Genomic DNA, 14,819 nt, shown 5'->3' on the forward strand with positions numbered 1-14,819 from the left:
GTACGTGCCCTTAGCGGGAACCAAACCCGGTTCTCTCCAGACTGCAGGCCGATGCTCTAACCACTGAACAAAATTGGCCAGAGCAAAAGTGCTTATTATCAAATTAAATGCTGTTTACATGTCAGGGAAGCTAATCTCTCACAAATTTCTCATACTTTTTTTCTGCCATCAGTCAGAAATTAAGCTGTACCTAAATTCCCAAATCATTCATTCAGCTCAGTTCCAAAGGCAAAGTGGTGGGAGGGTACTGCTGTGGTGAAGGCAGAAAAGGGGTATATTGTCTGTAGAGAATTTTCAAACAGTAAATTGACCAAAAGCCATATGCTTGTTATCCTATACCTGGCAATTCTAAACCATGTCAGCAATAAAATACCTCCACCACCACCACCATTTTAGGCTCAGCCCTTATTTCCAACATATGAATGAACCTTGACATGAATAAGGATGTTGTGTCTGAGGTTCTCCTTTTTCCCAAATTGAGTATCAGTTGATACCCAGTCAGAATATATGTGGCAAGCTATACATTGTAATTAAACAATGTTTCATTGGTTCATATATATAAGTCATGTTAGTCATAATAGTTGCATATTATGGAAACTCAAGTAAAAAAAACTCGGTTTATTAAATTAAAAGGTTACTAGGGGATTTCATGGGACATAGTTGTAGGAAGTATAGTAAGGCGTCCTAGAAACGGAGTCCTCTCAGCAATTCTGGGGGCTCTGAATTTCTGCCTACTCAGAGTCCTGCTTTGGTTTGGCTATATTTGGGTGTTGTTGATAACTTATGGCTGTTTCGTGTTTTGTTTTTTAACCCATGAGCCAGTGTCAGTTGTAAGAACTCCCTCCGTTTAGACAAAATTTGTAACAACGTCCTGATAAATGGCTCAGTGTGTGCCAGTTATTTTTCATGAAACCTGAATCTCAAGTATATGTAGGTCATATGCTTGAAAGCACTTTGCCCTTTGAATCCACCTTCTGGTGCTTGCTGTCCAAGAGAGGGGTCTGTAGCTGAGAATACAGTTAAAAGTAACTTTCTGAAAAGAAGTACTTTTTGAAAGGATTATTAATGTATTTGAGAAGGATCAAACCCAGTTGTTTGGTTGAGTGAGGTGAAAGAACTATATATTTGTGTATCCTGCTTTCTTCTCTCTCCATTTTTTGAATGCTCTTCTCCCCCACCCTCCATACTATGATCCATTTCTACTTTTAACCCCATGTATGTCTGTGATTTGATGATGTATGCAAACAATGGAAATTTTACATAGTTATGTTGTGAACATTAAGAATATACACTTCCAGCCCGTCTGGTGTGGCTCAATGGTTGAGCATTGATCCATGTACCAAGAGGTCGCTGGTTCGATTCCCAGTCAGGGCACTTGCCCAGGTTGTGGGCCAAATCCCCAGTGGGCGGCATGCAGGAGGCGGCCAATCGATGTTCTCTTTCATCAATGTTTCTATCTCTCTCTCCCTTTCCCTTCCTCTCTCTCTAAAAACCAATAAAGGGAAAAAAATAAAAAGAATATGCACTTTCAGGTCAAATTTGGAAAAGCACATTCTAATGTAAGACAGATTGCTTTTTTTGACTAGGGAAAAAATTTCCTTTGATAGAATCAGACTTAAGGTCTCTGTCTCAGCTTGAATGACAATAAAAATGATATATCCTGTAAAATAGCTCTAGATAATGAAAAAATTTGCTCTAGATGCACAAACACATGCTAATGTTAAAGATATGTGAATAGTTTGAATAAATTTTATGACATTTGGAAGTAGATTGAGGTAAAGCAGTGTTTCTATATTAATAATATTTTATAGTTTTCTAATTGATTAAGGTAGCTAAATTTTATATAGACACATTTCAAGTTCATCCGCTTAAAAAGATTTATCAAGTTAAACCAAAAACTTAAAAATATTATTAAATTATTTATTAAATTACTTAGTATTGGGGTTTTCTTCACATTTAAGTAATGGAAAGAGTCTTTTACCTAAATTTGTATTTTTAATGCACTGACTTAAAATTTACAAATAGGTCCTTTGATTATTTAGCAGGTAACATCTAAAGGAACTGGTTTAAACCCTAATGCCAAAGTGTGGCAAGAAATTCCTCCTGGAAATACTGATGCCACGCCAGTAACTCATGGAACTGAAAGCTCTTGGCATGAAACAGCAGCCACATCAGGGTCTCATCCTGAGGGTGAGTCCTAAATATTTCATCAGAACAAATCACATTTTGCTTAAACATATGGCCAAAACCAGTTTATAGAACTTTGGGGTACATCCTTTGATTCTTTGATTAAATATGTTTATAAATGTTTAACATGTAGTTTGTATACAATTCTCATGTCTAATATGAATTGGTCACTAATTTCAAATAATAGCTATAGCTTTGGGTTCCAGCCTTTAAGTCCATTTTATAATATGGTATTTATTTATTTACTTATTTATTTTTTGGGCCGCAAGCAGAAGGATTTGGGCCCCCCACAAGCAGCACCAGGTTATAATATGGTATTTATAAATTAGTTTTGATCTACCATCATTGGCAATGCTATTTACGCATTTATTTGACCTTGGACAGATGACTTAATTTTCCATGCTTGTGTCATTGATCTATATATCAAACAATAATAATAAAAATAGTAATAATAATAATTATTCAGCTGTCTGATACATAGATAGTACTACATAAGTTTAATTATTTTACCTTATCCATAATTGTCAAAACTTAACTCCTTTAGGAAGAAAATTCTTGCTTAAAACCATGTGGACATTTTTCCAGCCGATAGAATTCCTTGAAATCTTGCTATAGAAGACATAGGACTCAGAGTTCCTGAAGACAGGATTTGAAGAATTTTGATTTATTTCAGTATGTTTTCTTTCATACAGGTAATACAGAGCTGTCAGATGATATGTGTAAGGAATATGAAGTAATGTATTCATCTTGTGAAACCACAAGAAATTCTGTAGGCATTGAAGAATCAACTGATGGAATTATTTTAGGGCCAGAAGATCTGAGTTACCAAATATATGACGTTTCCGGTAAGCTTTAGGTTTTTTTGGTCAAATGTGAATTCAATATGCTATTCTCCTGACCCCTCACCCCCCATCCCCCATCAAGTCTCTTTATCATTGTTCTAATTAACCTGTGGCATTGATTAGTTTATTTTCTTATTGGAAAAGAAGTTTATGTTGATGAAATGTTGTTAGGTGATTGTAATAAATATTGTTTTTTTATTGATTTTTAGGGAGGGAGGAAGGGGGGGAGAGAGAGAGAGAGAGAGAGAGAGAGAGAAACACTGATGAGAGAAAACAATGATTGGCTGCCTCATGCATGCCCCCCAATGGGGATTGGGCCCACAACCCGGGAATGTACCCTGACTAGGAATTGAGCCCGAGACCTCTTGGTGCGTGGGTCGATGCTCAACCATTGAGCCACGCTGGCCTGGTATAAATACTGTTTTTAAGTGGCCAAACATGAAAATTGTAATTTAAGAGGAATATTTACTTTAAATTTTGGATTAAAGAAAAGTATAAAATTAAAAATAAAAGGAAAAAATAGTCATAATAGTTGAAAGAGATCTAATTCTAATTTTTCATAGGGTCTCAGTTTCTTGATCTATTAGTTGGGATCAGTGCAAGTTCTTTAGATTTTTATATCACTTTGGCAGTGTGAAGTATTTATAAATGTGAAGTTGTGGCGATTAATTTTGAGGTAAAGGCTGTATTCAAAACATTATTCTATTACAGTTTAACTTGTGAAACATGTTTTTTCCCCCCACATTTATTTAATTGTCATGGGTTAGTACTTGATTGGATTCAAAATGGATAAAATATAAAACAAACTAAAAATGGACCATAGACCTTCAGAATCTAACCTAATTTTTCTAATTTTTGAAGGGTCTCTTTGAAAAGTAAGTGTAGCCCTGGCTGGTAAACTCAGTGGTTAGAGCGTAGGCCCTCAGACCAGTGAGTCACGGGTTTGATTCTGGTCAAGGGCACATACCTTGGTTGCAGTTCATCCCTGGCCCTGGTCAGGTTGTATGGGAGGCAGCCAGTTGTTTTTCTCCCTCTCTCTCCTTGCCTCCCACTCTATCTGAAGATAAATAGAAAAATATCCTTGGATGAGGAATAAAAAGAAAAGAAAAAGAAGTGTAATGGGAAGGGGTAGGCTTTTCTATCTCTGCCTTCAGTCAAGGTATATAAACCTTTGTCTTCAGTTTTCTTATTTATTACAAATACTTGGACTAGATTTCTAAAGTCTGTTGGCTTGTAAGTTGAATTTGAAGTGGAAAAGGATGGTATTTCCATATAATAATTTAAGGGTAGGTTCTGCTCTCTACTTAGGGTTGTAATATACCTAACTACTGGCTACTTTGAACATAGAGTTGGTTTAAGTAATGTGGCAACCAACCAGTTGGTATTTTAAGTTTGCTCTAATTACACTGAAAGGTTAAATGAAGCTATTGCTCATTTAGCTAGCAGTTGGGTAGATGAATTTTGTATAGGAAAGACTTGTATGAATGTAAAAATAGAGTGCTTCTTATATTCATATTAATAAAGTTAATTTAATATCTAATATCATTTTGAATCTTGAATAGTAGACAAGGTAGTGGTAAAATCATGTATAGAAATCCTGGCCCGCATGACTCTGATTTGAGCTTCAGCCCACAAACCAAAGGGTTGCAGGTTTGATTCCTGGTCAGGGTACATACCTGGGTTTTGGATTTGATTTTACAGTCAGGAAGCATATGAAAGGCAACCAATCAGTGTTTCTCTCTCACATTGATGTTTCTCTTTCTCTCCCTCTCTCCATCTCTCCCTTCCTTCCCCTCTCTCTCTCCCTCCCTCCTCCCTTCCCCTCTCTCCCTCTTCTCCCTCTCTCTCTCTCCCACCCCTCTCTCTCTCCCTTTTCCCTCCCTCCTTCTCTCTGAATATATCTCTGGTAAGCCTTTTTAAAACAAAACAAAACAAAACAAAACCCTAGCCTATTTGGCTCTTAGAGAGTCAGCCCTTGGACTGAGGGGTCTCAGGTTGGACTCCTCCTGGTCAAGTGCACGTACCTGGGTTGCAAGTTTGATTCCCCAGCTCCAGTTGGGGTTGTGTGGGAGGCAACCAACTGATATGTCTCTCTTGCATCAATGTTTTTTTCTCTCTCTCCCCTTCCCTCCCTTCCACTCTATCTAAAAATCAATGGAAAAATATCCTTGGATAAGGATTAACAAAAAAATGTATTTAAACCTTGGTTGCAGTTTTTCCCCGGCCCTGGTTGAGGTCGTGTGGGTGGCAACCACTTGATGTGTCTCTCTCACATCAATGTTTCTCTCTCTTCTTCCTTCTTTTCCTCCTGCTCTATTTGAAGATAAATGCAAAAATGTCCTCAGGTGAGGATTTTAAAAAAATGTAATTAAAAAAACTTTTTTTAAACGAGAAGAGGACAAATTATATGCTTTGAGTCTGTAATGTTTTATGTAAGAGAGTAATGGTTTTCCAGGCTTGAGTCCTGAAAAAAGGTCTCATGTTCTGGGTTTAAATAATAGAAAGCATAGGAGACTGTTATAGAGTCTATCATGTTCTTTGGATATTTGAATGCTTTAAATATTCCTAGGAAGATAATGGTGCTCTAAAATTAAAGAATGAGTCCTGGCCGGTGTTGCTCAGTGGTTAGAGCATTGAACTTCCCACTTAAGGGTCCTGGGTTCTGTTTCCAGTCAAGGATACATACCTGAGTTGCAGGTTCTATCTCAGGCCCCAGTTGGGAAAAACGTGCAGGAGGCAGCCAATTGGTATATCTCTCTCACATTGATGTTTCTTTTTTCTCTCTCCCCTTCCCTCTCTTCCACTTTTTCTAAAAATCAATGGAAAAAACATCCTTGAGTGAGGATTAACAAAAAATAACACTTGATAAGTTTAATTTGTGTATTCTTTGTGACTCATTCTGAGTATAACAATATATAAAGTTTACCACCTGTGGTAATTTCGTATTAACTTTTTCCCTCTTTTTTACCATCAGGAGAAAGCAATTCAGCAATTCCTACAGAAGACCTAAAAGAATGTCTGAAAAAACAATTAGAATTCTGTTTCTCACGGTACACTATCATTTTTTGTGGATATTTCTCCTTTTTTTTTTTTTTTTTGGTAATTGTTTGGTTAGTAGATGTAAAGTAACCTGGAAAAGTGGTGGTTTTAATTTCCTTTAGTGATGTATTCTAGTATCATTCTGTATTTCTTTACTAGGTTTAAAGATGTAATCTTCAGTTGAATATGCAAAAGATATTCTATTCTCAATATAAAGATAATGAATTTCTCTTGGATACTTTTTCTGTGAACACAATCAGGTTTATGATTCTCAAAAAAGTGGTTCTTTCTTAATTTATATTTTTTAGTAGGTGGCTCTTTGATCAGAGTTAATTTTAGCAAGGTAGATGGATGGCATATAATTTATATTACCAGTGTCTTCTATTAAATAATGAGTTTTTTCAGGCAAACATTTCAAGATGTCTTATTTACAGATATGAATTCTGAAGTTAAATTTACAGGTTGGACATTTTAACACTACAATATATAGAACTGCCCCTTCCAAAATAAATTATTAAGTTTGGATATGCATGCAGTAGTAATGCCTTTTATTTTTCCTATATCTGGTGAGAAGTAGGACCAGTGAGCCAATTTTTCAAGCTAGAAATCTGGATTTATATCATTGACTTTTTTTTTTAATCCTCACCTGAGGACATTTTTGCATTTATCTTCAGATAGAGTATGCGGGAGAAAGGGAGGAAGAGAGAGAGAAACACCGATGTGAGACAGACACATCCAGTGGTTGCCACCCATATGACCCCAACCAGGGCCAGGGACAAACTGTAGCTGAGGTTCATGCCCTTGACTGGAATCGAACCCGCAACTCATTGGTCCATAGGCTGACGCTCTAACCACTGAGCCAAACCAGCTAGGGCTCTGCTCTTTTTCAATAAGGATCATCTCAGTGTGGCAGGTAGAGCTCATGTATGGGATAATTGGCCCTTGAGCTCTGCAAGTTCTTTGCCACATCTTATGAGGGCTTTGTTAACCCAGATGTAGTCAATGACCAGAGTATCTACATTTAAACTCTTAAATTCAGCATTACTCTCTGCCTTTTTAAGCATGTGTAACAAACATTCAGTACACTTTTTGGGCCACTGACCCTGTGTCCAGCCCCACTGTTCGGCCTGGGCATGCCTACCAACTCCACTATTGTAATGAGAGAATGACACACATTGCTTCTGTCAAGTGACATCCTTCAGATACTTGGTGGCTTTTTGGATATGCATACCTTTGATGGACTGAGCACTTTCATGATGTTCTTAAAGCGAACATGAAGATTTGAATCTCTCAATTTGCATGATTTTGTGGTGGTTTCCGGATCAAGTGAATAGTGAATTGTTTTCAGAGGTCACCTCAGGCTGTTTTTGGGAAGACACTTTGACACTTTTTAAATTTCTTTGGACACAATACACTCTCAATTTAGGTTTAATTTATTCCTTATCCTAAATATCTCCCTCTTCTTTCCCACCCTTTTATTCTGTCTTCATGGTTTAGTACAGGCTGTAGGATAAGAGCGAGAACCTTCTGGCTTTTTCTCTAGTCAGATACACTTCATTTTCTGTGACATACTTGTAATAGTTATTTTTAAATCTTTGCCTACTAACTGGATCATTTGTGTGTCCGCTAATATTCTGAGTTTTTTCTCTTGATTCTGTCATCATTTTTCTGCTTTTTTGCATGTCTTATAAATTTTGATTATATGGTGGATATTATATATAAAAGAAGTTAGAAATTGCAAGTGATACAATTTTTCCCCTCTACAAAAAATTTGAGCTTTCTTCTGGTAGGCAGAAGCAGAATGATTGCTTCAATTCAGTGAGGAATTAAGCCGGGTCAGTGCTGAGCAACCATTTTAATTAGACTTGCTTTACCTTTTAATTTATGTTTGTTCATTAGACATGGCCTTCTCAGGCTTTTGATTTAGAAGTTGGCAGTTTTCTGTTACTTCAGTCCTGAAACACCAAGGGAGATTTAGTTCTCTTTTTCAGAGGTTTGAGATTAATTCTTTAGCGTCTTACCCCATACAGCTTTAAAATCTGGCAAATGTCTTAGGGAGGAAACCTGTCTTGTGTTTGATGCAAGGTTCCTCTTTATTCCTCCTGGAACTTCCACAAGACCACAGAGGTTTTATCTTTTCAACCTGGTTCCCAATCTTTCATCTCCTTCCTTAGAATTCAGTAAACACAATTGTGTGTTGGGGGGCTTCTCCTTTAGTTTACATTTCATAATGCCAGCCCTTTGCAACTGCTGAAAGTTCTGCTGGTTTTCCTTTGGTCCAGGATCTGCAAATGCCCTCAGGAAAGAAAGATCATTTTTCTGGAATTTCATTCTGTCCTCATAGCTTCCACAGCTCTTCTTTTATCTTCAAAAACGTAATTATTTCAAGCCTGTTTAGTTGTTGCAGTGAAAGCTCTTTTTTTTTTAAATTAAATATTTTTCTTTATTGAATCGAGAGAGAGAGAGAGTGAAACATCAACAAGATAGAACATCGGTAAGTCACCTCCTACACGCCCCCTCACTGGGGATAGAGCCCACAACCTGGGCATGTGCCCCAACCGGGAATCGAACCAGTGACCTCTTGGTGCATGGGTCAATGCTCGACCACTGAACCACGCTGGCCAGGCGCAGTGGAAGCTCTTGCTTGTGATAATTTACCACATTCTGCTCAGCGTTGTGTTACATTTCACACTAGCTGGGCAATTGACATTTGTAGGTCAGCAAAATGGCCATTGATACATGTCAGTTATTAGTCACAATTTTCAAATCCTAGATGTTATTATATTCATTAAGTTGACTAACTTCCATGAGGTATAGTTTCTTTAAGGGTTTGACACAATGTTTTATAAGAATAGACTGCTGAAAATCAGAGTTAATTCAGGCTACAACTTTTCAGTTATGCAAATATTATGTTTATTGTTGTCTTATTTTCAAGTTCTTAAAGAATATTTCAGCCCTAGTCGGGTAGGTCAGTTGGTTACAGTGTTGCCAAGGTCACAGATTCTATATCCCCCATCAGGGCACATACAAGAATCAACCAATTAATGCATAAAAAAGTGGAACAACAAATTGATGTTTCTGTCTCTCTCTCTCTCATTCACACTCTCTCTTTACACACACACACACATGTGTGTGTATGTATGTCTCCCTCTCTAAAATCAGTAAATTTTAAGAGACTTTTTTTTATCAGGGTGATACTAGTATGTTACTCCTTTGATGCTGAATTGAGTTTAACCTTTAATGATTTCCCCTGTATTTCATTTTCCTTCCCAAAGCAAATAACCACCTGTTGACAATTGTAACCTTTAAAAAGTAATTACTACTCTGTTTTAATATAATTTGAATTTAAAGGCCTTTGACCCTACTCATTGCCAAGCACTGAGGCTTTGAAACACATTTTTGAACAACAAAGACCCTTCACGGAATCTGTATTCTAGCCAGGGAAGGGTGGGGCAAAACAGTAAATGTAATAAATAAGCAATTTAGAAGTGTTAGGTGATAATCACTGTGGAAAAAAATAGAACGGTATAAGCAAGGGAAAGGACATCAGGAGTACTTGGATGGTTTCAGTTTTAAATAGAGAGTTCATTAAAGTTGGGTTTTAAGCATACACTTTTAGATATTTATAACCAGACTGCTTCAAAGATTTGATGTGAATAAGATATGAATTTGATTTTACTTCAGTTTGCTAAATAAGATTTTATGTGTAAGGTAGTGTTTTTATCTTCTTTTTCTTAGCTGTATCCTAAAGACTCTTTAGTCTTAATTTTTAAATGTTTTAAATTTATTATTTAAAAGCAAATTAAAAGTCAAACCTGTTTATTTAAAAATGCAACCATTCAGAAACTTAATCCTGCACGATCTATCTCAAGGTTTAAATTGCATATTCAAACATCAGTGATAAAGTGTTTATAAGATGGAACTATACTATATATAATATTTTGTAACATACTTTTAAATTTAATATTAAGCCTCTTTTCCTATTAATATAATGCCTTGTTCAAAACTATTGGGCCCAGATCTCCGAGGGAGGGGCTGCCACCTCTCCCCAGAGCCCTGGGAAGGAGTAAGATGGCCACCAGCCTGCGTGGCTGCAACTCAGCCAAAGCTCTGAGCACCCTCCAAATCCCGAGTGTCCCCACACAGTTCCAGTCCAGTCTTCCCTCCCTCTGCTGGAGCCCAAGGGGGCTTATACAAGACAGCCGTAATAACCTCCAGTTGAGGGGCTTGGTGGTACTACTTATTTCTAAAGCAGCTGGGCCCAGCAGAGTGAATGCTTCAAGTCAGAACTATGACCTGGTTAGTGGGATCTATTCATGTCAAAGAAGTTTGGCAGAGATCACAGAACTTATCCACACTGCTCTCCTTGTACATCGTGGAATAGTAAATTTAAATGAATTGCAATCTTCTGATTGGCTACTGAAAGACATGCATTTTGGAAAAAAATAGCTGTCTTGAGTGGAGACTTTCTTCTAGCAAATGCCTGCAATGGACTAGCTGTGCTACAGAACACCAAGACACTTCCAATCAAGGACAAAATGCAGGGCAATTACTAATAAAGAGTCTAGGGACAGTGACCTCCTTTGCCTCAGGAGGAAGAAATACTGGATGCTGCTGCTGCACGGGCCAGTTGGTGTACAACCCAGTGTACTGTGGCCCATGCGTGGCCTTTGAGGCCACAAAGCCATCAGGTACCAGTCCAAAAACTCAGAAACAAAATAAGGTAGAGGTTCGCTAGTTATGAAATCATGTATGTGAAATCAAGTCTGTGGAGAGTGAGTAGAGAGTAGACTGAGCTTGCTTGCTTGCTTGTATAATGTAGAGCTATGACTATTTTATTATTTGGCAACACTTTGTTTTTGCAATAAAAGTCTATATGTCATTTAAAAACAAAACAAAACAAAAAACAATTGGGCCCACAAGGTAAAGGTATTAAGCAGAAAAACAAAACAAAATACTCATGGACACAGACAATAGTATGATGATTGCCAGAGAGAAAGGGAAGGTAGAAGAGGATATAAGGGATCAGTGGTAATAGAAGGAGACTTGACTCGGGATGGTGAACTCACAATACAATGTACAAATCATGTGTTATAGAATTGTACACCTGAAACCTATATAATTTTATTAACCAATGTCAATCTGATAAATTCACTAAAAGGAAAAAGGAAAACAAGCCCTAGCCAGTTTGGCTCAGTAGTAGAGTGTTGGACTGTGGACCAGTGAGTTGGATTCCAGCCAAGGGCACGTACTTTGGTTGCGGTTCGTCCCTGGCCCTGGTCGTGCGGGAGGCAGCCAGTTGATGTGTCTCTCTCACATCGATGTTTCTCTCTCTCCCTTTCTCTTCCCTTCCACTCTATCTGAAGATAAATGGAAAAATATCCTCGGGTAAGGATTTTTAAAAAAGGGGAAAAAAACCTGTTGGGCCCAGTGTATTTGGGGATTCAGAATCTTTCTGGAAGTTGTTAGAGCATATCTGTTATATATTTTCATAATTGTGTTATTTCTGATAGCATAATTTCGTTTTCATAGACTTAGTGACAAAAGTGAATAAGGCACCCCTTTCTTTAATAGCTATTAAGAAACTGTTTTATAGGACTGTTGCTTCTGTTTATTATTTATTTTCAGAGAAAATTTGTCAAAGGATCTTTACCTAATATCTCAAATGGACAGTGATCAGTTCATCCCAATTTGGACAGTTGCCAACATGGAAGAAATAAAAAAGCTAACCACAGACCCTGATCTAATTCTTGAAGTATTGAGATGTATGTAAATCATATCTTTTAGTTTATTTTTTTAAGTCGAAAAATTAAATGTTCTTTTGATTTCTGATTATGCGGGGAATGGTTTTAATTCCCTATTTTTTACTACTCTATTTCAGTAATCTATCTTTACTGACTGATATATATCTTCTGTGTCAGTTCTATACCTACGTTGTTCATATAATATCCAATTACACACATAAGCAATTAAGTCTGTTTTGTGAGCCATTAAAAAGTTTTATGTCATTTTCACATCCCCTAACAATCTGTTTTGAACTTTTGAACCCAAGTAGAAGTACATTTTATATCACAGTCCAATATATACACCACATACACACACAACTCAAATGCTACACAAATTAATACTAAATGCTTGCAACGTTATTCTAAATTGATTCAAGAGTTGTAACCTACAGTTAGACAGATACTGCTCTAAAATTTGGTAAGGAATTTATATTTTTAGGTTGAGATTCTGAGAATTTTTAGTGATGTTTGTATCCTACATCATTATTTCTTGGTAACCTCTCATGGTTTTTGCTAACTACTTGACAGAATAAAGGCAGATCTTAATTTTTATATGAAATATGTTGTTGGGAATGTTTAAAAGTTAAATATAGCAAGTCCAATAATAGATTTACTATATGGGAATAGTAGAGGATTTTCATTCTCAGAAGGCTAAAAACATTTGTGAAATAATTTCTGACTGGTTTGTGCAGACATCATTTCTTAAAATGATCCAGTCTTGTCAACATAAAATAAATTGGCTAAGAGACCGGTAGAATTCCCTGTATCTAAGGGCTAAAACCTAGCACTAATACCCAAGCCATTTTTCTTAACTGCTTCTTTTATTTTCTACCTACCTACAAAGGGAGATGTGGCATATTATCTTTCTGATGGGATTAGAAATAAAACTTTTGGCTCTGGTTCTACTTCATTCAATATTTCCTTAATATCATAATCTAAAAGATGGCTTCTGGGTCTCTGTAGTAGTATATAAATAATTATGTTAAAATCAAGGAAACATTATAATCATTTGTGTATAATTCATGGTTTAAGCACTTCTTAGACTGTAATTTTAAGAAGAATTTCTTCACATATTAGAACATATTACATTCCCCAGAGCAGGGTTTGGCTAATCCAAGCACACTGATTTTTGTCATCTCTTGAAATAAAGAACTTGGTAATTATACATGGGGAGATTGCCTTACTAGATATATGTGTTATATGCCCCCTGAAGGCTTTTTTTCCCAACCCCAACACAGTGGCAAATTACAGGTAGATACTCTGAATTTGTTCAAAGAATAACATTTGATAGCATTCTTTGTATAATTTCAAAATATTTTATTGTAACTAATCTTTGATTCTACAACTTAATGTATTTAGGATATTAACCTCTGGTAATTTATTCAGTTGGAAATAAAAATAAAAATATTAATAGCATTACTATCTGTACTTGTCACTTTTGAATGAAACCTTTCTTAAAATTTCAGCTTCTCCTATGGTACAAGTTGATGAGAAGGGTGAGAAAGTGAGACCAAGTCATAAACGTTGTATTGTGATTCTTAGAGAGATTCCTGAAACAACACCAATAGAGGTAAATTATTAAGCATTATTAAAGCTAAGTATTCTTTGCTTTTTAAATTGGAGGAGCTAAATAAACAAGCAAAGTGTGTCAGTGCCCTCATATCAGTTACTATAAAAAGGATAAATACTAATTTGTTTTGTAAATTTTGAAATTTTTGAAGAATGGTATAGAGGGAGGAAGAAGATACAATTCTATGTTCTTAGAAGGGAGACTGAGCATTGCAGTGAGACTACTTTCAGTTTATTGATTTGACTGAATGGCATTTAAAATATAAATAGGCTCGCTCAGCCGGTGTAGGTCACTGGTTCAGTTCCTGGTCAGGGCACATACCCAGGTTGTGGGCCAAATCCCCATTGGGGGGGCATGCAGGAGGCGACCAGTTGATGTTCTTTCTCATCAATATTTCTCTCTCTCTCTCCTTCTCCCTTCCTATCTCTCTAAAATCAATAAGGAAAAAAAATTAAATATAAATAGGCTCTTTGGGGAACTTGAGGATTCATCTGAAAGATAAATGAAGAGGAAAAATATGAATAAGAATTAATGGGTCAAGACTAACCCTTCTGGTTAGCAAAATATAAAATAAAGCTGCAGTTATAAAGATGGTATGGTACAGGTACAAAAATAAAACAATATTTGAATGAAGCAATACAATCCAGAAATAGGTTCTTTTATATAATAATGTATATATAATAACAGTTTTATATAATAATGTATATATAATAATAGTTTTTTGATAGGTTCTACCAAGTATTGTGCAATAGTCTTTAGTTATTTAAAGCCTAAGATTTTATTATTTGTTAATTGAACCTTAGGATGGTTAAATAAGTTAACTAAGGACACGTGGGCTGTTTAAATGACAGTCAGGATTTAAACTTGATCTCTCTGATTTTGAAGCTCAGGTGTCTTAACCACTAAGCCACAGAGCTTCACACTAGTTGTCATATTAAGGCAAAATAAATTAGAGAAGGGGAGAATTAATCATTAATTGATGATATATGGTAATTGATTAACCATTTTAAAAAAGAAAGGCTCTTGCCATCTAAGAAATTTGTTAATCTTTTCGTCCAGAGTCATTTAGTGTTATATATCCAGAATCCAGTGGGAGAAATTAGAACAGAAATTGTCACTAGATCTTCGATTTAAAATTATGAACTAGCCCTGGCTGGTTTGACTCAGCAGTTAGAGTGTTGGCCTGTAGACCAATGAGTCGCAGGTTCGTTTCTTCTGGTCAAGGGCATGTACCTTGGTTGCAGTTAGTCCCCGGCCCTGGTTGGGTTGTGCAGGAGGCAGCCAACCGATGTACCTCTCTCACATTGATGTTTCTCTTTCTCCCACTCTCTTTTTCTCTCTCTCTCTCTCCCTCCCTTTCCCTCCTACTCTATCTGATGATAAATGGAAAAATAT

At 36.4% G+C, this 14,819-nt stretch overlaps 1 protein-coding gene across 2 annotated transcripts in view; it reads left to right on the forward strand.

Annotated features, from left to right (window-relative positions):
- The window catches only part of LARP4 (La ribonucleoprotein 4), a 73,155-nt gene that overhangs the window by 19,075 nt on the left and 39,261 nt on the right, over window positions 1–14,819 (forward strand). The window contains exons 2-6 of one of the 2 annotated variants that reach the window (XM_036251457.1): window positions 2,043–2,190; window positions 2,880–3,032; window positions 6,004–6,079; window positions 11,697–11,833; window positions 13,321–13,424. In XM_036251457.1, coding sequence (XP_036107350.1) covers window positions 2,043–2,190; window positions 2,880–3,032; window positions 6,004–6,079; window positions 11,697–11,833; window positions 13,321–13,424 — 618 coding nt within the window. Of the gene's footprint in view, window positions 1–2,042; window positions 2,191–2,879; window positions 3,033–6,003; window positions 6,080–11,696; window positions 11,834–13,320; window positions 13,425–14,819 lie in introns of those variants that run through there. The other variant, XM_036251458.1, reaches the window with a different exon arrangement.

This window comes from Molossus molossus, unplaced genomic scaffold, assembly GCF_014108415.1.
Source record: "Molossus molossus isolate mMolMol1 unplaced genomic scaffold, mMolMol1.p scaffold_m16_p_10, whole genome shotgun sequence".
NCBI lineage: Eukaryota > Metazoa > Chordata > Mammalia > Chiroptera > Molossidae > Molossus > Molossus molossus.